At 40.9% G+C, this 27,500-nt stretch overlaps 1 protein-coding gene across 1 annotated transcript in view; it reads right to left on the minus strand.

The window, feature by feature from the left end:
- Positions 1–27,500, minus strand: part of snx29 (sorting nexin 29) — a 200,233-nt gene that overhangs the window by 164,952 nt on the left and 7,781 nt on the right. Inside the window, 10 exon segments of the mRNA XM_034200403.1 lie at positions 2,508–2,636; positions 5,315–5,378; positions 12,389–12,471; positions 12,639–12,735; positions 14,229–14,344; positions 15,238–15,658; positions 19,635–19,862; positions 22,251–22,321; positions 22,688–22,868; positions 26,869–26,993. Coding sequence (XP_034056294.1) covers positions 2,508–2,636; positions 5,315–5,378; positions 12,389–12,471; positions 12,639–12,735; positions 14,229–14,344; positions 15,238–15,658; positions 19,635–19,862; positions 22,251–22,321; positions 22,688–22,868; positions 26,869–26,993 — 1,515 coding nt within the window.

The raw sequence follows: 27,500 nt of genomic DNA on the forward strand, positions 1-27,500 counted from the left end.
ATGGAGGTGCCGTGGGAATTATAGACTCCAAACTCTCCAATCAATGCAGCCGCCGGCCTCACACACCGAGGGAGATCTCGCCGTACACACCTTTTCCTGTCTTACACCATTTCTCTCGACAATGGGTTTACATAAGGGGAAAAGTAGTCGTGACAGCCGATACTTTTCATCATGAGCGGATCTAGCTCGCTTTAAAGACTGAAAGAAATACTTATAAAAACGATAATCTTTCTATGAATTTCTCACTCCATGTTACCTTGAATTCTTGGAGAAAATTGTTTCTCTTGCACGCCTCCACAGGGAACAAAAAGTAAAACTGTAAGCTACTCAAAGTACATTTTATGCTGATGTGTTTTAAATCTTAACTCTACTGGGAAGAGGAGAGTTAGGTAAGTGTGACATGGAATCAAACTGTTTTCATAGAGTTTATAAACTGAGTTTTTGGTATCGTTTTGCTGCCGTTACATTTTCTTTTAACAGTGATAGTTGCACAAAAATAGTCCCTTTCTTGTTTGATATCCTCCTGCCATTTTAGTGGTAATGAGACAATCAGCTTTTATCACAAAACATTTCACAGCCTGGTTACTCTCTGAAAAAGTCGTTTTTAACGTGTACATGCATGAGATCAAAGTTCCTCAGCTCAGATTTGGCCCCGTCAAACCCAGGTGTGACTCATGACTGTAGCCATCATTAAAGTTATGAGTGCCTCGTGTGTTTCCTGCCTGATGTGTGAAAGCTTTATTTAAATATCCATGCAATTAAACCCCTGTGACGTAAAGAGGCCCCGAGCACACAGCCGTCATAGATCTGCGGGGGGTCGATGAGGTTAATGGTCAGCTAGCGATGAAACGGTCATTACGATGTCCGGGAAATCAAACATATCCTCCCACCAGCAACTCACAGCTTTCGGCTGATGGTGCAGGAAGCAGAAAGTAGCCTCGGATTAAAAAGTCAAAGCTGCAGCATCTCTAGGATTCATTATCACACCGCTTCACACGGTTTACTCATCAAAACAGACAAAACATGGACTGTGCTCATTCAAGATGTGAAATGTGCCAGAAAACTCTCGATAGTCATTTTTTAAGGTTTGAAATGCAAAGGGATAAAAGACAGTAATGATTGTAAAGAACTACAATAAGACACGTTACAAAAGTAATTTATCTGGAGGTCTGAAGGGGAATATTTTGGCAACTTGAAAAGCCTTAAAGGTAGGGTAGGTAAGAATGGAGAAACCAGCTCGAGTGCGCTAGAATTTGAAAGCACACAGCCGGAACAAATCTGCCCCTTCCTTCAGACTTCCTCACAGAGCCCCTCCTCCAACACACACGAACGCGCACATGACCAATGAGGGCACGAGATAAGTTTGTGCCCAGATGGAAGGCTGACAGGCAGGTAGGCCATCCAGTTACTTTAGCCGGGCCGGCTCAGATGATTGGTCGTGCTTTTTACAGCGCCACGGCTTCCACAGATGAAATTTTGTTATGTATTTATTGTCAAAGCATTTAATATATTCATTGCTATCGGGATGTTAAGAGCATTCCATGGAATATAACAACAAGTGTTTCTGAAGTGAATTACATACCCACCTTTAATTAGTGTTTCCATTTGACACTGGAAGTTTTGTATCCCACAGATTTATTTTTTATAGGGTGATAAATACAATTATTTTTTAATTGTTCTTATTTTCGCATCGAAAGGAGCCAGTTGAGGTGGTTCGGGCACCTAGTTAGGATGCCACCTGGGCGCCTCCCTCGGGAGGTGTTCCAGGCACGTCCAGCTGGGAAGAGACCAAGGGGTAGACCTAGGACCAGGTGGAGGGATTATATCTCTCTGCTGGAACTACTACCTTTACATTACATTACATTTAGCTGACGCTTTTATCCAAAGCGACTTACAATAAGTGCGTTCGACCAACAAAATACAACTTGAAGAAAACAGAATCATATAAGTACATCAGGCTTCATAGAGCAAAAACATTTCAAGTGCTACTCAACTGGCTTTAGATAAGCCAGTCCTTTATTAGTATAAAAGTGCTTCGTTAATAGTTCTATCGCTCGAAGTGGAGTCGAAACTACCCCCGCGACCCGACCACGGATAAGCGGGAGAAGATGGATGGATGTTCTTATTTTACAATAAATAAATCCATGAACTAAAAGGTCCTTTTCTGCCCAGCAGTGCTCACCAGAATACCAGGACCGATGATATGTATTGCTTACGAACTACAATAAATAAAAGAAACACTTTCACCTTGAAACACTGGTAGACGCTGGAGCTCTGATTTATTTTGGTTATCGGCGGTCCAAGTTGGGGTAAATGATCTTGCCCAAGGATACATTGAAATCTTGACTGCAAGGCTGCAATTGAACCCACAACCATCCGATTGGTAGACGACCATCAGCTGTGTTTTCTTTCAGGTTTAATACAATTTAACTGCGAGTGTGGTGATGCGTCACGATGATTAAAGAAGAACAGTCTGAATGTCTGATCTCCAGTCAGCTGATTCTCACCTGGCGAGCGCCTGCACCTTGGCGCTGTGTCTCTCCTCGAGCTCCGAGAGCTTCTTCTTCAGAAGATCAGTTTCCTGCCTGAGGCCGGCCGAGTGCTCCATCTCTCCGTCCAGAAGACTGCGCAGAGACCTGAAACACAGAGGGAGGACACTCAGACTTTAATTCAGTAAAAGTAGCATAACTTAGTGTTGGGAGAATACTGAATGTCCTCTTCCAACATCAGAGTCCACATGCTAACAAAGGTATCCCAGTTGTAGCTGTGTTCATGACAGGATGTGTGATTACCTAGAAGAGCATCAGGACTGTTTGAGGCATGTGATAGCTATGTGATTAACATGATGATTCAGCCTCTATGGAGATAGACATATGACAAGCATGCTCATTTCTGACGTGGAGCTAATCTGAAGTAAACATTGAATACTGCTTTCTACTCCTCCATCTTGTGACTGTGTAACTCCCTCTCTTGGATATCAGCATGTGAAGGACACTGTTCAGGAACTAGTTGATGCTCTGTATGTGATGACGACTTCCATTCTGGAGAGGATCACAGATACATGGATCCTGAGATTGAAGCTCAAGCCGGGGAACAGTGATATTTTTCGAAACACTTAGCTATCAGTAGGAATTGGGGTAAGAAAGCACCACCAACGAAAAACCAATGGGTAACAATTGTGGAAGAAATATTTTTGATGGAAAAACTGACTTATAAATTGAGATTGCAAGAAACACAACTCAACAGAAAGTGGGAAAAACTGACTCTATACAAGACTCAAAACTAAGACATTTGACAGGAACAATATCTAACAGATACATGTATCTTCAAGAATATAATAACATATTACATATAATACATAATACATATCTCTAGCCTTTCACTTTCATTTTGATTTTGTATTGCCTTGCTGGCCTTTTGTTACATTGTAATGTTGTTGGAACCAGCATGCTACTGCCATAGATAATGTGACAACAAATATTTAAATTACAAGTAGCATAATTTAATTGTACAAAATTACTAATTATTAGGCCATCAAACTAAATATGAAGTATCAAGATTAAGATTCAGATTAAGACATACTTTATGAATCCCAGAGGGGACATTCAATTCTCCATTCTGGTGTTATTTACATTACTTGATGTACATGAGTAAGTAAATTAATGTTTTTAAGTCAATGTTTAAAGGGACCCTATTATGCTCTTGTATTGGAAGTACAATATTAGCTTCTAAAATGTAGTGGGGTAGAAGTATAAAGCAGTGTAAAATGGAAATACTCCCATAAAGTAAATGGACTTATTACTTTTCACAACTGCAATATATAAAGTGGTTTATTTTCTGACTAATTTGCATCAGTTGGTGATACATGTTGCAGACCTAATCCTCCACATAACATAGACGACTAAATGTTGACAATATGTTATTTTTATAATCAGTAGATCGGATAAACATTATTAAATGCAGTCAGGCTTATCTCTGATACACAAACATCTACACACATCTTTGATTGCATCGCTCTTATCTCAATGCCCCAAACACAAATCACACAGATCTGGCAGGAGATTCACATTAATCGTATTAATCCCTGTTTTTTAGGTCATTGCGGCAGATTTTTATTGCAGTTTGAACCTGTTTAGCGGCTGTTAAATGAGAGTAAATCACAATCTTTGGTGGATTAATGCTCAAGAATGATAAGAACAACAAAACAGCGTCCTGGCCCCAGGTCAGCACAAATAAAACCTCTCGTCTCAGGATGAAAACAAAACAAGCAGGTCATTCAATATCGTCCTCCAGTCTGAGAGTGTGTGCGTGTGTGTGTGTGTGCGTGTGCGTGTGTGTTACGGGAGCAGTAGATAAGGAGAATTTGTCCCAATTCGAAACCACTGCCTAGTCACAGAAACAGGAAATGCCTCAACTTCGTAACAACGGTTTCAAATCAGCATTTCTCGGTCAGAAAAATCATAAATGAACCGTAAAATAAACTCCAAAAATATTTAATGGCATTTCTTTTTTTGTAAACCTATTTTTTTTTTTAAATCTGATGTTTATACGCTGCTTTGTTTTGGAAAATGTCTGGAAACATACAAAACTTAACACAGGGTATGTGCAGGAATCCTGAAGTCAAATGTAATCCCTTTTAAGACTCTTTCCATACATTTTAAGACCTCATCGCCACTTTGAGTTTTAACCGGTTACCTTGGCGACACACTTTACCTCACATTGACTATATACAGTATTGATTGTCCTTCCTCCTTATCTTCCAACCATTTGGACGCAGACTTGCATTTCCCCATAACGATGTTGCTTTAGCAACCGGCGTAAACGGACCTTCGTGCGCTATCGAGCAGTGAGCGTGCGATGTCCTGTTCAGATGACGTCAAACCCAACGGGATGCCATCAATAAACTACACAGAATCACACTACACACCTACGCCATGATTACATTCAGGCAGACTGTAGAATACAACCTCTTTGGACCATTTATATACTTATTGGAAACAAGCTACAACATGTAATACCTTGGAAAATGCCGTTTAATACTTTTTAATACTTTTTAATAGCCTTAATTTTCGCTAAATTGGTCAACTTTTAATACTTTTTAAGACCCCGCGGACCCCCTGTAACAGTCAAATGCACCCGTTTAGGGTTTTCTAGACACGGATGATATGATCCTAAATTAAAAACAATACGAGGTGACCATGAACTTGTTTACATCCATATGAGGATATTAAATGTCTATCTTGTTCACTAGTAGATTTCTATACAGAACTGTTGGTACACAGTGTGTTTGGGTTGGCTCTGAGTCTGAACGTACGTGTTTTGTTCCTCCAGCTCGTCCTTCCTGTTCATCATGGCGACGATGGCCTGGCGAAGCTCCACTGCAAACAAATAAAATAAGAGCCCAACGTGAGATTTCTGCAATAAAACGACTTCAAATACACAAAAAACACACAGACAATACACACCACAAGGCATGAAGTAATATATAACTGTCTTCAGATGTAGAAATAAGACAAACTGCTTTAATAGAATCCGTTTTTCCCGCTGACAGGATAATGTCTGGCTCTCAGAGAATGCTTTTATCGCTGCAGTAAAACACAGTTTATTTTGGAAGCTTCTTTAAAACCCTGAAGAAAAGAGCTCAAAGATAAACGTAAGAAAAGGGAGGAAAACACTGGCATTAAACTATGAAACAAGAGACTATGAAAACACACTCAACAACAACAAGTGAATTATAGTACGCATATAATGACATAAAAGGACCATTGAGGTATTTCTTTAAAAGCACATGCTGTGAGAGAGGGGTAATTACAATTGTGTACATTTAAGAATTGGGTTTTTGGCAAGTAGATGCAAGCATGTGAGAGGAAGGATACAATCTTATCTGTGATGACATGTTTTTGTTCTTCAATGTGTTTTTGTTGCTGGAACTGCCACCTCCGCGGAGACCACGGATAACCGGGAGAAGATGGATGGTGTTTTTTGTTCCTGTTGTTACTATTTATTTGTTGTGTATAATCATTTCAATAACAAATGATAAGTATATGTAATTGGATGTAACTTTTAAATATTGACGGTAGGGTTTTCAAACCCTTACGCACTCAGTGAAAATAAAATAATTAATAATTTAAGTGAAACAAAACCTAACAAACATTGAATTTTCTCAATAAGGCAATAAAGTATAATACTGTATAATAAACTCTTAAAGATTAATGTCACCAGAAAATGTGTTTTATCGTAAAGAAGCCACATTGCACAGTTGGATCAATCTCATCTCACTACAACAACACCTGTGTGTTTTATGCCTTAATTATGTATTGTTAAACAGTGTTTGTTTGGGTGAGAATTTGTAATTTTTTTTAGAATAAAGGACGAAAAAACCCTGTTTCCAGCTAGGCCTGTACAAATAATCAGAACGTAATCAAAAGAACAATTAGGACTGAAGCAATAACACAATCGCAGTAAGGGAAATATTAGCTGAAGGCAAAACATGTACAAATATCTGATTTGTGATGGTTCGGGAAGTCCCTGCCTAATAACAAACACTATTCAACAGAACAAATTAAAAAAAGTGTGTATTTGTACTGAGGAAACACTGAATTTACACCCGTCCTCTTCATATCCCAATTTCAATATCACTCAAAGCAATCTCAACAGGTATTTTTTCTCTAAATCTTGACGCCAGCCTCAGAGCGACAGTCAGTTGATCTGCAGCAGTCAGTTGATCTGCAGCAGTCATAATCTCCGTCCCGATGTGAAGGACAGATTTGGGCCGCTCACAATGATTCATCTCCATAGTAACGCTCGGAGGTGCACACGAAGGTTTCAGAGCCTCTAACTAGGCTGTTAGCAGGACTTTCCAGAAATAACAGCCGAGAGAGGAGGAGTTAATCTACCCTGCACTCTGCATCATCACACACACACACACACACACACACACACACACACACACACACAATCTATTTTCATATCTAATGTAGGGTGTCGATGAAGCCCCAGACACAAGTAGGTATCCTGCAGCCCCCGAGCTGAGTGTCTAACTGGGGGAAGAGGAGGTGGGGGGGGGAGGAGGAGGAGGAGGAAGAACACAACAGAGAGCAACGGAGGAAAAGAGGTAGTCTATTATCTCCAAGGATCCATTCTTCACTTCAGAAGGCCAGAAATAAACGTGACCTTAAGTCCGACCACGCGTTCACAGCAGGGCCACAAACACGAGCCATTAGGGGCTTCAGTCCACAGCCAAAGTGTGTGTGAGGGGAAATACATGTGTGCAATAATCGTGGGATGTAACTATGTATATTTACTCAAGTACTGTCCGTTTAAATAACATTTCATGTGGCGGATTCATTTATCCAAAGCGATTTCTAATTAAGTGCAAAAAACAAGAATCATTAGCTTAGCGTAGCGTGCATTAGCTTTGTATTAGTGCTACGTACAGAAGCTTACATGCACGATATTCGACAGGCACATGTATCACATATAGACTTGCAAAAAAGTCTCTTGGAACTAGTCCAAACCCAACAGGAAGTCGGCTATATTGAATTTAGTGTGACTTTTCCGTATTTTTGGCCATTTTCAGGCTCCGTTATATAACAAGCTCCTCCCACAGAACTTCCCATTTGGTCAGTAACCTCTAAAAACCAAAAGTTATTAAAAGCTGTAAGATGTTGTAACTTGAGCGTACATTCTCCAAACAGTCAGAACATTTCTTGTGCTTGATAGGAATTGTGGCCCGAGGACTTTTAGAGGTCAAACATCATCAGTTTACATGACGATGTTTGGTCTCCACATGATAGAGAGCCACATCATGTTTTCATTGGACCCACATAGGTTTGCAATATGTCAATTTCAGTGCAACCCACTCCATCCATCTTTTTTTTTTTTATTGGCCAAGGTGCAGTCGAAATATGTTGGTTTTCAGTTTGCATCGTGCGTTTATATGATATACTATTAATCTACTTTTGAGGAACAACAACTCATATGTATTGTAGTAATATTATACATTAATTAACCACTTGTAAAATAGCTATTCCACATAATGAGTTATTTTAATTTGATACTTCAAGTACATTTTGCTGATAATACTTCTGTAATTCTACTTAAATAACATTTTGAACTCCTGTAATGGAGTAATTTCAGACTGTGGTACAACTACTTTAACTTGAGTAAATTATCTGAGAACTTTTCCCACCACTGTGTGTGTGTGTGTGTGTGTGTGTGTGTGTGTGTGTGTGTGTGTGTGTGTGTGTGTGTGTGTGTGTGTGTGTGTGTGTGTGTGTGTGTGTGTGTGTTAGCATATATGTATGTATGTGTGTGTGTTAGCGTGTGTGTGTGTATGTATGTGTGTGTGTTAGCGTGTGTGTGTGTTAGTGTGTGTGTGTGTGTATGTGTATGTATGTATGTATGTATGTATGTGTGTGTGCGTGCGTGTGTCTGTGTGTGTGTGTGTGCCCCCACCGGAAACCTGCATGCTCTTGCTCAGTTGTTCCCGTAATAGATGCATTAGCGGAGAGCTAGGCCATGTAATGGAGGTGCCGTGGGAATTATAGACTCCAAATTCTCCAATCAATGCAGCCGCCGGCCTCACACACCGAGGGAGATCTCGCCGTACACACCTTTTCCTGTCTTACACCATTTCTCTGCTCTCAGTTTCTCACATTTAATCAAATCCAGCATGCTTCGTATTGAGTGTGTCACAAAGCGTTAATCACGACGAGGGCAAACACTGTCATTAGCTGTTTTTACTATTCTTCAGCACTAAACATACGCACGCTGTAATGATACACTGCAAATGTTCCTATTCATAGAAGGTCTTATTAAGCTCTGTCATCACACGAGCCAATCAAGCTGCTCGTGTTGATTCCTTACTTAATGAACATTTCCCCTCAGCCATCATGTTCATTTTCTGGTTTCATATTAGTGTCTCTACTGTGACATGTCTCCATGCTTTAATGTTTAAAAAGATCTTTGTTTTTCTCATACTGCCTGTGCTGCAGCACCTCTTTTCACCCTCTGTCTGAAACCAGAGCCCAGTCTGCTCTGATTGGTTAGTTAGCCAGTTTTATTGTGATCACTTAGAGATGTCCCGCCTCTTAGCCTATCACGTACAATGTGTTGGAGCACTAGACGATTCAAGTGCATGTGTTACATAGTGTGTGTGGGAGAGAAACTCACTCTGGAGGGAACTTTGGGATTTTAGCCTTTGCAGACCATTGACATGCACAAAAATCCATATAACAAACTATAGGAAATGGAAACCCCAAAAGAGCATAACAGAGCCTCTTTAAAGAAGGTGAAATCAAGTATGAAATAAACTGCAGGTAAGACCAACAAAAAGGACCGCTATCCCTCAATCCTCATATTTGTCTTCTTCTGTGGTTTTCTACGTTGCACAAAACAACTTTGCACCAACCCTCCAAAAGGGAACTGTACTTTGGGTTAAGTGAGTAGGCGAAGAGAGCAAAAGTATCACCAATAGCGAGAGAGGGTCATGGCTTCTACTCAAAATGCAAAAATCCGTTTTGTCTGCATTGCATTCTGGTCTATTCAGCGTACAGTAGGCGTAGGAATAAATGATGTCTGCCTCTGTTGGGAAGGATTTATTTTATATAAGACTGTTTGATTGGGGAGGGACTAACACACACAACTGGATTAAGTGTATAAGATCATCGTCTCCACCTCTGTACTTTTAGATTCCACAACTCTCTGACCTCATTTTATAGAGGGCTTAAGGATCTAACACTTCCTGCTGCATTCACCTCCCCTGCCTCTCTGCCTCTCTGCCACTTTCCCACACACACACACACACACACACACACACACACACACACACACACCATGTATACATCACTTCAGGGGACATTACATTGACTTACATGCATTTCCTGGAGACTTATCCTAACCATAACCAACACATGCCTACCCCTTACCCTAACCTAACCAAGTCTTCACCCTAAAATTAATGATTCCCCTCATGGGGACCTCCATTTTGTTCCCATAAGGGAGGCGAGTCCCCACACGTGACTGTGTAAACAGATTTAGGTCCCCACAAGTATAGTAATGCTAGGCCACACACACACACACACACACACACAGTCTGATTAGCTTCAGGGCAACAAGCAGAACACCAAGCATCCGGCAAAACCCAGCATGTGCTGTGAGGTTTTTTACACATTAAAAGCTCATCAAGCTCGTTTTTATCTACATCTGACATCGTATATGTGATGTAAATGGATAAATCTGACTGTCACACTCTACCAATTTTCCTCTCAACATGTGCTTAAAATGGACCAACAGTGCCACCTGCTGGATCGTTTGTTATTATGGTAAGAAGTGAACATTCTCTGGGCACAAGGCTCAGCGATTAGATCCATTTCACCAACTGCACAACAACAAAAAAGCTAGATTTCCATACGTGATTTAATTTGCTGCAGACGACAGCTGGTGCTAACATTTCCAGACAGAGACATGTGCTAACTTCCTCATTCATAACCATAAACACATTGTGGGAATACACTCTGAGATTAGATTGTCTTCAGATAAAAACCCATGAGGAGCTGGGGATTTAACAACTCAGATTTTTGCCGTCACATTGAATAAGAATCCGTTTTGTGTTTGATTTCATTTATCCTCAGTGCTGCGAGGACATTTCACTTACACATAATTATACAGTTTCTATTCACTGCTGCGGCTGCTCGCTGAGCGCAGACCAAAACAAATTATCTAGTTTTAACGTCTTTAAAAGCTCCCTCCAGATACTTTTAAACGTTATTTAGATGGTTTTCCAACATAAAAGTGAAACAAAAACTCAAAACATTACTCGTTCTCCTTCCTTGAGAAATGCAGGTTCTGGCCTTGACCCGCTTGCTGCTGCTCCTACAATGCATCCTCATCTTGATGCCTTGTGGGTGAAGTCTAAGATGTTAGATTTAAAATGTGAAAACACTTTTCCAGTGACATCTTTGCACAGACACACAACAGTAAGTATAGTCAAGTCAAGACATTCTGAAAGACTGTTTTAAAGACTGTCGGAGCCATGAAACGTATAAAGTAATGCGTTTGTTTTAATATAAGGTAAGTGTTTAATCACTATTGATTGGTTGGCTTGGGTCACATGGATATGGACACTCATTATAATCCTGTTCACCTGCGTGGTGTGTGTGTGTGTGTGTGTGTGTGTGTGTGTGTGTGTGTGTGTGTGTGTGTGTGTGTGTGTGTGTGTGTGTGTGTGTGTGTGTGTGTGTGTGTCCACCGGAAACCTCTTTCACGCTCTTGCTCAGTTGTTCCCGTAATAGATGCATTAGCGGAGAGCTAAAGTGTGTGTGTGTATGTGTATATGTGTGTGTGTGTGTGTGTGTGTGTGTGTGTGTGTGTGTGTGTGTGTGTGTGTGTGTGTGTGTGTGTGCGTGTGTGCTTGTGTGTGTGTGTGTGTGTGTGTGTAAGAGAGGGTGACACAGGGTCGTTGTATTTGTTGTTGACCGCAAGTTTAATGATTGCTTTGATTATTATAACAATGTCAATGTCTAAGGAAAATAAGTTTTGATCTCAGCAAGTATTTTTTGTAGCGTGTCACACAATATCAAACAGGCCTCAGCCTCTCAGCGACTTTGTTTTCAATTTTGAGGTTTTGTTGTGACTTAATATGTATGCTAGCATCATGAGATAAACCCTCACATTTCCATAGGGTTTGCAGTGCATGACTGTCAGCCCTTTGTTAGATTGTTAGTGAAGGTAGATTCTTAAGATCATAGCAGTTAAATATCTGTCTCTTTTTGGAAACGACCACAGCTGATGTGCATAACAACGGAAATCCCTCTTGTTGGTTAGCATGCTCTAACCTTGTATTTGAAGTGCTATCATTGCTATGAGTTCTGTTCAGAGACACTGCACTGATATCCATTGATGGATATCCTCGTGGATTCATCTTCTTATTATACACACATGCATTTCCAAACATTTGGTCTACCTATGTTGTAAATGTATTCTCTCTTCAATTTACACACGGCATCTATTGCACGTCTGTCCGTCCTGGGAGAGGGATCCCTCCTCTGTTGCTCTCCCGGAGGTTTCTCCCATGTTCCCTTTAAACTGTGGGTTTTCTCTGGAAGTGTTTCCTTGTACGATGTGAGGGTCTAAGGACAGAGGGTCTAAGGACAGAGGGTGTTGTATTGTCATACTGATATTCTGTACACACTGTGAAGACCACTCAGACAAATGTAACATTTGTGATATTGGGCTATATAAATAAATATTGATTGATTGCACAGTTGCTGCTTTAGTGCTAGCTCACATGTGGTATAAACCATGACGATTGACGAAACCAGTTTGACAACAGACCGAACTAGAAGAGCAGGAGAGAGAGAGGAGCAGTGAGAGGAGGAACACTGACCGACTGTCATGGACTCTGGCAGGCTGGATGTCGGCATCGTGCTGGAGAGAGGAGCAGACTGCGCTGGAGGACTGGACTCCAGACTGAAACACATTTTAATATCCACGTTAGTGAGGAAAGTTGAGGCTGCAGCACCAAAAGCAAACGGACAAGTCTTGCCTGTTTGGTCCTGTGACTTAAAACTGATTTATTTGTGGCACTAAACTGCAAATCATGCACAGAACAGCACATCAATCCTGACTTAGCTTACTTGAATGTTAGCAGCGGTGTGTCGCTCTCACAGTTTCCCCCCCGTCCTGCTGAGTCACTCTGAGCAGGAAACGCAGCTCTGTCCTCCGCAGGACTCACTGAAACAAAGTGAAAGTGAAGACTCAGAGGAAGTCCTGAGATTTCATCTGATCCTCACACTGAGGCAGCTGAAACAACTGTTAAAGGTCCCATGTCATGCTTTTCCGGTTATCACCCGTCCCCTTGTGTGTTATGAAGGTTTTTCTGCATGTAAACGGTCTGCAGTCACTAACCCTCAAAGTACACCCTGTAGCGAGTAAAACTCTAACACAGAGAAGACCTGTCTGTGCTGCCCCAGAACGCCTCGTTGGAGATTTCTCTTTTTCCATTGTTTACTTCTTGGGTATCGTGACGTATTTCGGGTATAGTGACGTATTTCGGGTATAATGATGTAACGTAACATAATTTGGACCAATCTGCGGAGCCGTTACGTTACGTCCGCGGAGCCATTACGTTTGGACCAATCCTCGGACTTCCTCACACACACACACTCGGCGGGACGTTGCGAGGCTCACTGCTGCGAGGAGCGGGACACTGTGAGCTGGCTCACTGGTGTGGGGTCGGCGAGACAGCGAGACACCGCGGAACTCAGCCTGGGCACACACACAAACTCCCAGCCAGGTGTGTGTGTGTTTTGGGCTGGGTTTTGCTGTGTCTCACTGTCTCGCAGACGGCCACTGGGCTCACAGGGAGGGATGGGGGGGCAGGAGCTCCAACAAGGCGTTTAGGACAGAGAGTGAATACACAGACTATATAGAGATGCTGTGAGAAACCAATGTGAGTTTGGAAAATTGCACAATTTAAATCTATTCTAGTAGACCTCAACAATGGAACTATGATCAGTAGAAATGGCCATGACATGAGACCTTTAACAAACGTTACAGAGTCTTAAAGGTATTGTAGAACAGGTTAGCCCTTATTTCTGAACATATTTATAGAAACACAATGTACGTAATGTAGAATAATGACTGCAGTGGAGGCTAAAAGCACTCAGGGAAAATGTTATTGATTTGCGAAACAGAGGGCATCTTCCCTGATGGTGCACGATTATGAATACATCAGAAAACCTTGTTGTTTTTTGCCACAGAGGAAATTGGGTTAGGTAACAGTATTTCATATTTTTTTATAATTAAAATAATAATTAAAATAGAGAACAAAAATAGAAATAGAATTAAAGTATGTAAAACATTTCTTCAATAATAGAAATAAAGAAGGAAAAATTGAAATATGTACGAAAAAATCAGATTCGACAATATGTACCATAGTGAAAAAAATACTATAACTGTGGGAACAGTTTAAATAATAATATGACTTACATTGTACAGTATTAATACAGTATTACTGGCTGAGTTAACCTGTGTTTTGCACAGTTGAATTATTATTGCACACGTCCTTGTAAGGTATAGTCAGTACTGCAGATAAGATGTAAATAAATGATGGAGTTACAGCTGCTGAAAGGGGGGAAATAAATCCAAAGAGGCAGAAGAATTACAGAGAAGTTGGAGAATGACTTCCTGTTTCTGCAGCTTCTGTGTTTTAAAGTGTTCAGTACCTGTCTGAGAGTGTGCAGCGTTCAGAGGGATGAGGATGTCAGCGCTGATTGGCTGCGTCTTCTTCACCTGCACGGGGCTCCATGTGGAGACACTGGACAGACTGCCCACCACCAGCCTGAAACATTAAACATTACACCTCAGTCAGCCCGGTGGATTTACATACATAAAAAACTTAATTTCAGTAACAATGTTGGATTAAAACATTACATTACATGTTACTTGTTAGACGCTTTTATCCAAAGCGACTTACATACTCAATACTGTGGGCGATCCCCACAGGAGCAATTTGGGGTGAAGTGTCTCAGGGACACAACGACATGCTGACTGCAGCGGGGTTTGAACCTGTGACTCCCTAATCCAAACACCAACGCACAACCCACTGCACCACACGCCTCCCAAAAAACCTCAGTTCATAGTCTATTCCAGGGATTTTCAAGTCTGACATTATTGGCGAAAAACTACAATACACAACTTCCCAGCATGCACCTGTCTCTTTCAACTCACGCAACTCATGTCTCTCTCCACGTATGCGTGACAGAAAAACCTGGTCTTTCTTGTGTTACAAACAAATGTCAAATACAAAACAAATGAGGGAATACAAAAAGCTCCATACGATTGTTTGGCTCTTCGCTGTAATGTAGTCCTTTTTGAGAATATGTTTATTGAACTACAAAAACGTTGCAACTTGCACATTTTAAGTGGAAAATAAAGGCTTAATTAATGGTCCATCTTCGACCAATCAATGGTTGATTATGTGCTTCTGCATGTTGTGTATGCTTTGGCATTCGGAGTAAACAGATTTGTGTATCCCTATAATCACTTCTTACAGCCCATAATTGGAGACAACAAATAATAAGGGTTGAACAAAAACCTAAACACTTTAAAATTATTACTATTATATAATTTCACTTGCACTTAATGAAAAACCTCTAAGGGTCTCGTGCCATGAGCTCACATTAACTCCGATCAAAATACTATCTTTCTACTTGTTGATGATGTGTGACTCACTGATCAGAGCTCCTCCTCTCCTCCTCCTGTGACTGTGCTCTGCGTTTGTACATCTCCTCCTCTTCCTCCTCCTCCTCCTCCTCCTCTTCCTCCTCCTCGTTGTCTATACTCTTCCTGTCAGGCAGAGGAGGGGAGGCAGTGAGGGGGGGAGTGCGGCAGGGATGAGGGGACCCCACCCAGCTCACGATGCCCGGCTCAGAGAGGCCGTTCTGGGCCGGGGACTCGGAGAATTCGGGCTCTAAAGGATCCACGCCGTCCTCCACGCTGCTCTGAGCCGGAGCGATGAAACTCTTCCTCATCACTTTCTGGAGCTCTTCCTCTCCCTCCTCCTCATCCTCAGCTCCTCCGTCCAGATCGTCATCAAAGGAAATTATGTTGGTGATTTTCTTTTTCCTCCGCCGCTCCTTCCTCAGCCCGGAGTCTGGGGTAAGAGAAGATGAAAAAGAAGTGAACAAGAAAACTCAATTACTGACTTCAATAACTTCAGATCTAAAGCAGCTGCCTTAAAATGTTGACACAGCAAAGGTGTAGTACTGGTGACATCAGCAGTTTAAGTTCATTTAAAGGGGCCTGTTTTTTGGGGTCATTTTAAAGTTTCATAACTGTATCTTTTGCCTTTACTGTGACATGTTTATAAGCTTTAAAGCTCACCTATCATGCTATTTTTAGGCAATAGCATAGGTCTCAGATATATCAAAATATATTAAAAACATGTCTATGAAGTGTTTTCTAGCCACGCCTCATATCCCTCTATTTCACTTCCTGTTTCAAAAGTGCTGATTTGGGGTATAAAGTTAAAATAAAAAAGCAGGGGTCTGAGCTCATGCGGGACCCGGCAGCTACTGTCTAAACTAAATGCTGCCGTGATGAAACGCCATATCATGGATTATCAAGGATTCTCTCTGAAACAGTCTGGAGCTCAAAGGCTTTCTCTCTTGCCGGTTATACCACAAGGTGAGTTCCTTTTTACTTCCTGCTTCTTCACACACATGCTCTCCAGTACAGGTTAGCTCTGAGTGTTAGCGATGCTAATGTAAACACCGACCATATTACGTCCAAAACAGTCGGGCATTGTTTCTGATAGCAGCGTTTCTGATTGGGCCGTGGGTCCACATTTCAGATATTACGTCATATCGGACGCAAATCTGGATCAGCTCCGTTGTTCCCCGTTTTTAGAGATTTGGGTACGGAGGAAAGAGAGAGGGTTTTATTTTCTGATGCAGCGTGAGTTCCCCGACACACCGGGGACACATGTTGATGTATAAAAGACATCAAAAAGTATACAAAGTTTTGTATTTGTACAGAAGTAAACAAAGGAGTCAGATGAACTGTTATTTAAAATGTTAATAACATAAAGAACTGTAAGTTGATTTTTTTCCCACACACTACCCCCCCCCCCCAGCCTGAAACGCCTCCATTGGACTCCTGTGTTTACTTCCTGAACATAGTGACATCATTATGTAACACTTGCTTCTTCTATTGGCTAGCGCTCCAACACATTGTGCGTGATAGGCTAAGGGATGGGACCTCTCTAAGCGGTTGACCAATCACAACAGAGCCGGCCAGCTAACCAATCAGAGCAGACTGGGCTCTGGTTTCAGACAGAGGGTGAAAAGAGGTGCTGCAGCACAGGCAGTATGAGAACAATAAAGAGCTTTTTGAACATTAAAGCATGGAGACATGTAGAGACACTACATACTGATATACACCTGAACATCAGCAGGAGAGGACTCTTTAAAGTAGAGACACTACATACTGATATACACCTGAACATCAGCAGGAGAGGACTCTTTAAAGTAGAGACACTACATACTGATGTACACCTGAACATCAGCAGGAGAGGACTCTTTAAAGCAAAGACACTACATACTGATATACACCTGAACATCAGCAGGAGAGGACTCTTTAAAGTAGAGACACTACATACTGATATACACCTGAACATCAGCAGGAGAGGACTCTTTAAAGCAAAGACACTACATACTGATATACACCTGAACATCAGCGGGAGAGGACTCTTTAAAGTAGAGACACTACATACTGATATACACCTGAACATCTGCAGGAGAGGACTCTTTAAAGTAGAGACACTACATACTGATATACACCTGAACATCAGCAGGAGAGGACTCTTTAAAAGTAGAGACACTACATACTGATATACACCTGAACATCAGCAGGAGAGGACTCTTTAAAGTAGAGACACTACATACTGATATACACCTGAACATCAGCAGGAGAGGACTCTTTAAAGTAGAGGCACTACATACTGATATACACCTGAACATCAGCAGGAGAGGACTCTTTAAAGTAGAGACACTACATACTGATATACACCTGAACATCAGCAGGAGAGGACTCTTTAAAGTAGAGACACTACATACTGATATACACCTGAACATCAGCAGGAGAGGACTCTTTAAAGTAGAGACACTACATACTGACTAACACCTGAACATCAGCAGGAGAGGACTCTTTAAAGTAGAGACACTACATACTGATATACACCTGAACATCAGCAGGAGAGGACTCTTTAAAGTAGAGACACTACATACTGATATACACCTGAACATCAGCAGGAGAGGACTCTTTAAAGTAGAGACACTACATACTGATATACACCTGAACATCAGCAGGAGAGGACTCTTTAAAGTAGAGACACTACATACTGATATACACCTGAACATCAGCAGGAGAGGACTCTTTAAAGTAGAGACACTACATACTGATATACACCTGAACATCAGCAGGAGAGGACTCTTTAAAGTAGAGACACTACATACTGATATACACCTGAACATCAGCAGGAGAGGACTCTTTAAAGTAGAGACACTACATACTGATATACACCTGAACATCAGCAGGAGAGGACTCTTTAAAGTAGAGACACTACATACTGACATACACCTGAACATCAGCAGGAGAGGACTCTTTAAAGTAGAGACACTACATACTGATATACACCTGAACATCAGCAGGAGAGGACTCTTTAAAGTAGAGACACTACATACTGATATACACCTGAACATCAGCAGGAGAGGACTCTTTAAAGTAGAGACACTACATACTGATATACACCTGAACATCAGCAGGAGAGGACTCTTTAAAGTAGAGACACTACATACTGATATACACCTGAACATCAGCAGGAGAGGACTCTTTAAAGTAGAGACACTACATACTGATATACACCTGAACATCAGCAGGAGAGGACTCTTTAAAGTAGAGACACTACATACTGATATACACCTGAACATCAGCAGGAGAGGACTCCTTAAAGTAGAGACACTACATACTGATATACACCTGAACATCAGCAGGAGAGGACTCTTTAAAGTAGAGACACTACATACTGATATACACCTGAACATCAGCAGGAGAGGACTCTTTAAAGTAGAGACACTACATACTGATATACATCTGAACATCCGCAGGAGAGGACTCTTTAAAGTAGAGACACTACATACTGATATACACCTGAACATCAGCAGGAGAGGACTCTTTAAAGTAGAGACACTACATACTGATATACACCTGAACATCAGCTGGAGAGGACTCTTTAAAGTAGAGTCACTACATACTGATATACACCTGAACATCAGCAGGAGAGGACTCTTTAAAGTAGAGACACTACATACTGATATACACCTGAACATCAGCAGGAGAGAACTCTTTCAAGTAGAGACACTACACACTGATATACACCTGAACATCAGCAGGAGAGGACTCTTTAAAGTAGAGGCACTACATACTGATATACACCTGAACATCAGCAGGAGAGGACTCTTTAAAGTAGAGACACTACATACTGATATACACCTGAACATCAGCAGGAGAGGACTCTTTAAAGTAGAGACACTACATACTGATATACACCTGAACATCAGCAGGAGAGGACTCTTTAAAGTAGAGACACTACATACTGATATACACCTGAACATCAGCAGGAGAGGACTCTTTAAAGTAGAGACACTACATACTGATATACACCTGAACATCCGCAGGAGAGGACTCTTTAAAGTAGAGACACTACATACTGATATACACCTGAACATCAGCAGGAGAGGACTCTTTAAAGTAGAGACACTACATACTGATATACACCTGAACATCAGCAGGAGAGGACTCTTTAAAGTAGAGACACTACATACTGATATACACCTGAACATCAGCAGGAGAGGACTCTTTAAAGTAGAGACACTACATACTGATATACACCTGAACATCAGCAGGAGAGGACTCTTTAAAGTAGAGACACTACATTAAAGATGTCTTTGCAGCTTGTGTATGTATTACAAAAGAAACACAGCTAAAAGAGGATGCTTCATGTCCTATTCATGTTGTCCCTCGTGTGTTGCAGCTACAAACAGCTCTATACTAAATGTGTGTGTTCCTACCAGCAGAGCTGCTGCGGGGCAGGACGGGCAGCGGGTCCCCCTCCGCCCGGGCGGTGCTGATCTCTCTCAGCAGAGAGCTCACCCCCTGAGTCGACTCCTTCCACAGGCTGCCGATGCCCTGCGTCGACTCCTTCAGAAGGTCGGACACCGAGGAGCCGCCCCCCCGCACCACCCCCCCGTTGAGGTCCGTGTTGTCGATGTTGATGGCGAACAGAATGGAGTTCAGACCTGCAGGAAGAGAGGGGGATCTCATTTAAAGGGCTCCTATAGAGTGGTGCAGTGACGCGTCCTAAACCCTGAAGTGAGTCAGCATTTTAACACTTCCGGTTCCCTCGTCTGTGAGCCAATGGGATCTCTCCATAGGGTTTTGGAAAATATCTGGAAATAAGGTCTGTGGTTGAGACACATTGAAGAGACGGGTCACGTTTTGTTCTACGACATTAAACACATCAGCAGTGACCCCACTGCTGATTTCTGAAGAGTTGACGTGTCTGAAAAACGATGGTTGTTACCAAGTGGCTGAATAGGACTACAGAAGTTGTCCAGGCCGTTGTACGTCATTACACCGAACACGTAAACTCTCCTCTAAGTTTGTTTGCCCTGTTCTGCTTGAAAGCAAGTACCTGCCTCCTGCAGACTGTTCAAACAAACGCTTCAACTCGTACCATTTAGAATCTGTATGTTTGAATACGGATCTTAAGTTGGCGTAACGTTGAAGTCGTGCTGCTGGACTCGGCTGTAGTTGCTTTATAACTTCACGTTAGCATTTAGCTTCTGGTGATTAGATTTATGATTAGAAAATTATAAAAGTAGGATAGACATGTGGAGATTATCCGGCTGAACAAACCGTGGATTCATCAAACAGGTTCGTTTTCCACAGATCTTATTTCGAGCTATTTTCCAAAATCCTATGGAGAAGTCCCGTTGCTTTTTTGTGGAGGGAACCCATGCGCAGCTTACTTCCTGGTTGGCCTACAAAAATACGTCATCCCTGCACCACTCTATTATATACCATTTTTAAGCATATAGGTCTCAGATATATATAAAAACATGTCTATGAAGTGTTTTGCTCAAAATAGCCTCGTACCCCTCTATTTCAGCCCTGTCAGAGAAGTGCTGATTCTGGGTCAGTAGTAGGGCTGAACGATATATCGTGCCATGGCGATAACCGCGATATGCGCATGCGCGATATGCACATCGCAGGGACGTGCGATTTTATTAATTTATTATAAAAAAAATTAGGACGTGCGATATTAGGTACATTAACTCAAACACGTCATGTTACAATTATTTTGCTGCTTGCTACAAAAGGAAAACTTGCGCGGCTCTCATGTCAGGGGTACTTGAGTGAGATCAGATCACAGCAGGCCCCGCCCCGCTAGTTTGCAGACCATCAAAACACCGGTAAAAAATTTGCGAGGACAATAACGGCAAGAATGAAGATTTACTTCCAAAAAGAAAAGCAACATCTGCCATCTGGAACTATTTTGGATACAAAAAGGTTCTTCTCTTCTTCATTCACAGATGAAGCCCCTTATTTGAGGGTAAGCAACATACATTATCATGACATGTTCATGACTTAAGGTATGATGAGTCAACCAGTTAAGATCCAGACGTCCGTGACTAAAATCCTTCATCCGGTTAAATATAGTTTAAAAAAAACGCAATATATATCGCAGGGGAAAAAAATATCGCAATGTCAGTTTTTTTCAATATCGTGCAGCCCTAGTCCGTAGTTTTAAAAAAAAAAAAGAGACGAGAGCTCATGCAGGAGAATTCAGACGTTTCTGATTGGGCCGTGGGCGTAAAGCCAGCCCACATTTCGGATATTACGTCATATCGGCAGCAAATCTGGATCAGCTCCGTTGTACGCTCCGTTTTTAGAGATTTGGGTACGGAGGAAAAGAGAGGGTTTTGTTTTCCAACACTTTGTGAGTTCCCTGAAACACCGGGGACACATCTTCATGTATAAAAGACATCAAAAAGTGCATTTTGCATGATAGGTCCCCTTTAATACGTACAGCTTTCTTCAACTTCTGAAAAAGTGCTTAGTCAGCTCTTCCTCTCTGGTCGAGGATGAACTCTCGGACAGGGAGGAGAAGCTCTGGCAGCAGATCAGTGGTTTATACTCTTAATATTTAACAGGCAGTGAGATGAGCTCATCAATAGTTCAGGAAGAACACGGAGAGAACCAAGTCCAGTCATGATAAACAAGAAAAGTGCAAAGTCAGCTTATGTAATGCTTTGACAGCAGTTGATGTGATGCATGTTTGAAATGAAAGTGAGGCTGTAGTGCTCAGCACAAGATATATTATTTTTGTAGTGATGGGGATATGACTTTGCTTTTCTTAGATCCTTAACTAATCAAACACATAAAGCCTGCTCCAGAGGAAGGCCTTCAATCAAAAGGTTATTTCCTCTGTGTGTTGGTCGTTTAAGATGTGTGTGTTGTAAGACATTGGTAAGTAAGTTCAATGTATTTATATAGAGCTTTACAGCAACGACACAAGTGCTTTACAAGAGCAAAAAACAGCATAGAATGAGATGAATGCATGTTAAAGTGCAAAATACAATACAACATGTTATTTAGCAAGAAGCATTAAAACCCAGTCTCACCTGCAGCCATGGTGGGCAGCATGCTGGCTCTCTCTTCATCCAGAATAAAAGCCCAGTCTTCATAATAAATTCTAGAAAATAGAGAGGAGGTGGAGATACATCTTTTAAAAACTAGAAAAAGAGGGAAACACTGTTACCTAGGAATTTAATAGACTTTTGAGTGGCAATATAATTTATAAAAAAACATTTAGTCACATATTAGCGTTTCATAATTCGATGTTTCTTTGATTAATATGAAATTGCAATCTCCATTACCACACACACACACACACACTCTCACACACACACACACACAGTATTCTCTCTAAATCTATTTTCATATCTAATGTAGGGTGTCGATGAAGCCCCAGACACAAGTAGGTGGCTTGCTACGCTAACAAAAGCAAGCATTCCCTCCATTTTTTCAAACACACACACACACACACACACACACTGACCCCAGGCGCGGCCGCTCAGACAGCAGTGTGTGCAGGTATCTCTCCAGCGAGTGTTCGTTCAGAGCGCAGCGCAGCCAGGCCCGGCCGCGACCCAGCTCACAGCTGATCTGACGAAGAGAGAGGAACCGCTGCAGCTCGTGGCGGTTCAGGTGCTCCTTCACATATAACCAGAACGTCAACTCTGGGGAGGAGGAAGAGGAGGAGGAAGAGGAAGAAAACATAACATTGGTTATAATCAAAGATGGCAAAAGTACACACATCCTTTACTCAAGTAGAAGTACAGATACTCGTGTTTAAAAATACTCTGGTGAAAGTAGAAGTTCTGACTAAACTTCTTTACTCAAGTCAAAGTAAAGAGGCTTTGAAATGTACTTCAGTAAAAAGTACCCATAACTAGCAGCTGCTTTAAAGAGTACCTGACCTCCCTTTATATTAATAGAACAATAATGTCATTGTTAGCTAATGAATGTTTCCATGCTGAACAACGGCAACATGACAACGTTTCCATTGGTCCCTCTTCTTTAGAGAAGACCAGGAAATGATGGATACACGGATCGTGTTCAAATCAATAGGCACGCAATGACTCTAAAGAATAATGATCACGCATCAAACACACATTCAGACTAAAGGAACCAGCTGTTTGGAAAATGAGAGAAGTAGAAAGTACAGGTATTTGTGTTCAAAGTGTAAGAAGTAGAAAGTACAGGTATTTGAGTTCAACATGTAAGAAGTAGAAAGTACAGGTATTTGAGTTCAACATGTAAGAAGTAGAAAGTACAGGTATTTGAGTTCAACATGTAAGAAGTAGAAAGTACAGGTATTTGGGTTCAACATGTAAGAAGTAGAAAGTACAAGTATTTGTGTTCAACATGTAAGAAGTAGAAAGTACAGGTATTTGGGTTCAACATGTAAGAAGTAGAAAGTACAGGTATTTGTGTTCAACATGTAAGAAGTAGAAAGTACAAGTATTTGTGTTCAACATGTGAGAAGTAGAAAGTACAGGTATTTGTGTTCAACATGTAAGAAGTAGAAAGTACAGGTATTTGTGTTCAACATGTGAGAAGTAGAAAGTACAGGTATTTGAGTTCAACATGTAAGAAGTAGAAAGTACAGGTATTTGTGTTCAACATGTAAGAAGTAGAAAGTACAGGTATTTGGGTTCAACATGTAAGAAGTAGAAAGTACAGGTATTTGTGTTCAACATGTAAGAAGTAGAAAGTACAGGTATTTGAGTTCAAAATGTAAGAAGTAAAAAGTACAGGTATTTGTGTTCAACATGTAAGAAGTAGAAAGTTCAGGTATTTGGGTTCAACATGTAAGAAGTAGAAAGTACAGGTATTTGTGTTCAACATGTAAGAAGTAGAAAGTACAGGTATTTGGGTTCAACATGTAAGAAGTAGAAAGTACAGGTATTTGTGTTCAACATGTAAGAAGTAGAAAGTTCAGGTATTTGGGTTCAACATGTAAGAAGTAGAAAGTACAGGTATTTGTGTTCAACATGTAAGAAGTAGAAAGTACAGGTATTTGGGTTCAACATGTAAGAAGTAGAAAGTACAGGTATTTGAGTTCAACATGTAAGAAGTAGAAAGTACAGGTATTTGGGTTCAACATGTAAGAAGTAGAAAGTTCAGGTATTTGTGTTCAAAATGTAAGAAGTAGAAAGTACAGGTATTTGAGTTCAACATGTAAGAAGTAGAAAGTACAGGTATTTGTGTTCAACATGTAAGAAGTAGAAAGTACAGGTATTTGGGTTCAACATGTAAGAAGTAGAAAGTACAGGTATTTGAGTTCAACATGTAAGAAGTAGAAAGTACAGATATTTGTGTTCAACATGTAAGAAGTAGAAAGTACAGGTATTTGTGTTCAACATGTAAGAAGTAGAAAGTACAGATATTTGTGTTCAACATGTAAGAAGTAGAAAGTACAGGTATTTGTGTTCAACATGTAAGAAGTAGAAAGTACAGGTATTTGGGTTCAACATGTAAGAAGTAGAAAGTACAGGTATTTGGGTTCAACATGTAAGAAGTAGAAAGTACAGGTATTTGGGTTCAACATGTAAGAAGTAGAAAGTACAGGTATTTGTGTTCAACATGTAAGAAGTAGAAAGTACAGGTATTTGAGTTCAACATGTAAGAAGTAGAAAGTACAGGTATTTGTGTTCAACATGTAAGAAGTAGAAAGTACAGGTATTTGTGTTCAACATGTAAGAAGTAGAAAGTACAGGTATTTGAGTTCAACATGTAAGAAGTAGAAAGTACAGGTATTTGAGTTCAACATGTAAGAAGTAGAAAGTAAAAAGTCGTCAGAAAAATAAGTAGTGGAGGAAAGTACTGATACCAGAAACATGAACTTAAGTACAGTAACGAAGTATTTGTACTCCACTACTTCCCACCTCTGGTTATAATACATTTTTGTCATTGTTTACTTTTGTAATCAGATTACACTCCCTGATAAACCCTGAACAACTTGCTGTATTTACACTTTTTCTTTTCACAGATCTCCATCCTGACCTGATGTCACCCCAGAAAAGTGAGCCTGTTTCGATGTAAAGTGTGAGGTCGGTGTGGTAGTTCAAAGGAATGAGTGTTGTGCTTCTCGTTTGCATATCAACTCAGAACAATGTGTGGAAATAATGGCAGCTATTTCTGGCTTTTTGTCAGAGAGCTCGGCTTCATTACGGAGCTCCAAATCCACGAGACCAGCCACAATCCTTTCTGCTAATTGTCCGTGAAGAACAGGGAAACGTCAGATATTATGCTAATGGTTATGACGCGGCGGCCATTACAGAAGTCATGCATTTCTCCTCCGTCTGGAATGAATTAGCATAAGGTTATTAAATATGACAGTAGAGACTATTTGGTGTAATGTGAAACTATTGTCTCTAAAGGCTTAATAAACTCTGAGGCTGCAAATAAAACTGAATATTAAAGTTTTTCATACTCTTCATCTCCTTATTGAGCATAGAGCAGTCATTTTGAGTCAGTGTGCAAGTTTTTACGGTGAGAGATTGTATTGTAGTTAAATTGTGATTTCAATGAAAAAAAATGTGTTCTTATATTAAAGTTAGGGTAGGTAAGAATGTAGAAACCAGCTCGAGTGCGCTAGAATTTGAAAATACACAACCGGAAAAAATCTGCCACTTCCTTACAGAGCCCCTCCTCCAACACACACGAACGCGCACATGACCAATGAGGGCACGAGATAAGTTTGTGCCCAGATGGAAGGCTGACAGGCAGGTAGGCCGTCCAGTTACTTTAGCCGGCTCAGATGATTGGTCGAGCTTTTTACAGCGCCACGGCTTCCACAGATGACATTTTATGTATTTATTGTCAAAGCATTTAATATATTCATTGCTATCGGGATGTTAAGAGCATTCCATGGAATATAACAACAAGTGTTTCTGAAGTGAATTACCTACCCCACCATTAAGTCAATACCTAAACACCACAAGTGGAAAAAAGTGAAAAGAATAATTGAAAAAAGTGAAAAATTGTGAAAAAAATAGGGGAAATTATTTAGAAACAAGTAAAACAAATTGAAATCAGTGAGAGAAATAAGTGAAACAAGTTCAAATGTGTGAAAAAAAGTTGTAAGAAAGCAAATATAGGAAAGAATGACAACAAAATGAACACAAAATGAACACAAAGAGACAAAATACAACTGGCAAAAGATATACAATATCTACAAAGACAAGGAAAACAACTAAAAAAGGACACAAAATGAATATAACCACAAAGAGATACAAAGCAACCAAAAAGGTTTGAAGACGTGCGAGAGGAACAAAACGAGACACAAAATGACCTCAAAGAGACAGAATTGAACCGCCAAAAAAATGTAAAGAGAGTATGACCAAAAGAGACGCACGACGACTATGAAGAGAGACAAAATGACCACAAAGAGATCTCACTATGTACATGTCAGTGCGCAGCGGCCAATGGTCCCAAAATCCATCCATGAAGCAACGTTAGCATTTAGCTTTGTCCAAGTTGCTTGTCCACAGCTCCTGGTACTAGGATGGGTTACATGCAGAGGTCACATGTCACTGTGTGTGCTGTGTGCATGCGTGTGTGACCATTAAAGAGGGTTTCATCCACCAATTCTATTCCGAGTTGAAGGCTGGCGGTTAAAGGTTGAATACCTGGCTTTATTGTTTTACTTTCGACCTGAGTTCAGCATCGTACCTGCTTCAGTCTTGGAGCTGAACCCCGCTGCCTGCTTCAGAGCGGCGGCGGTCAGAGCGAGACCTCGACTCTTCCTCAGACCGTGCTGCAGCACCGCCTCGAACTGAGCACACAGACAGATCACCCTGCACGGGATAACACACAGTCACTTTGTTTGTATTGAAGTTTTCAAATATAACGAACATTACACACACATGAAACGGTCGGTCTAGGTCAGTGTTTCTCAAACTTTTTCATACCAAGGACCACTTAACCAATAAAAAAAACACTCGCGGACCACCTAACTCCAAAAATATTCAAAAACACATCGTTTTTCTAGAACATATTACAAATCGCCTGAAAATTGTATAAACAAGTGGCAACATGATTGATGAAGGTGTTGCGCTGGGCTATGTCATGCAATCGAAAGTGAAACTTAAGCTTGCTTCATTGCGGAGATATTCCCGTGAGAGTGCGGAAAACTTTTATTTATTTATTTATTTCAAATGTGAAATTGTACCAATATACTCACGGACCACTAGGGGGCACTCACGGACCACCAGTGGTCCGCGGGCCACACTTTGAGAAGCACTGTTCTAGGTGGAAGATACAGTGTTCAATCAAATGAATAGTAAAGCAAACAGATATTGTTC

The sequence above is a fragment of the Gymnodraco acuticeps genome, unplaced genomic scaffold (genome assembly GCF_902827175.1).
Source record: "Gymnodraco acuticeps unplaced genomic scaffold, fGymAcu1.1, whole genome shotgun sequence".
NCBI classification, from domain to species: domain Eukaryota; kingdom Metazoa; phylum Chordata; class Actinopteri; order Perciformes; family Bathydraconidae; genus Gymnodraco; species Gymnodraco acuticeps.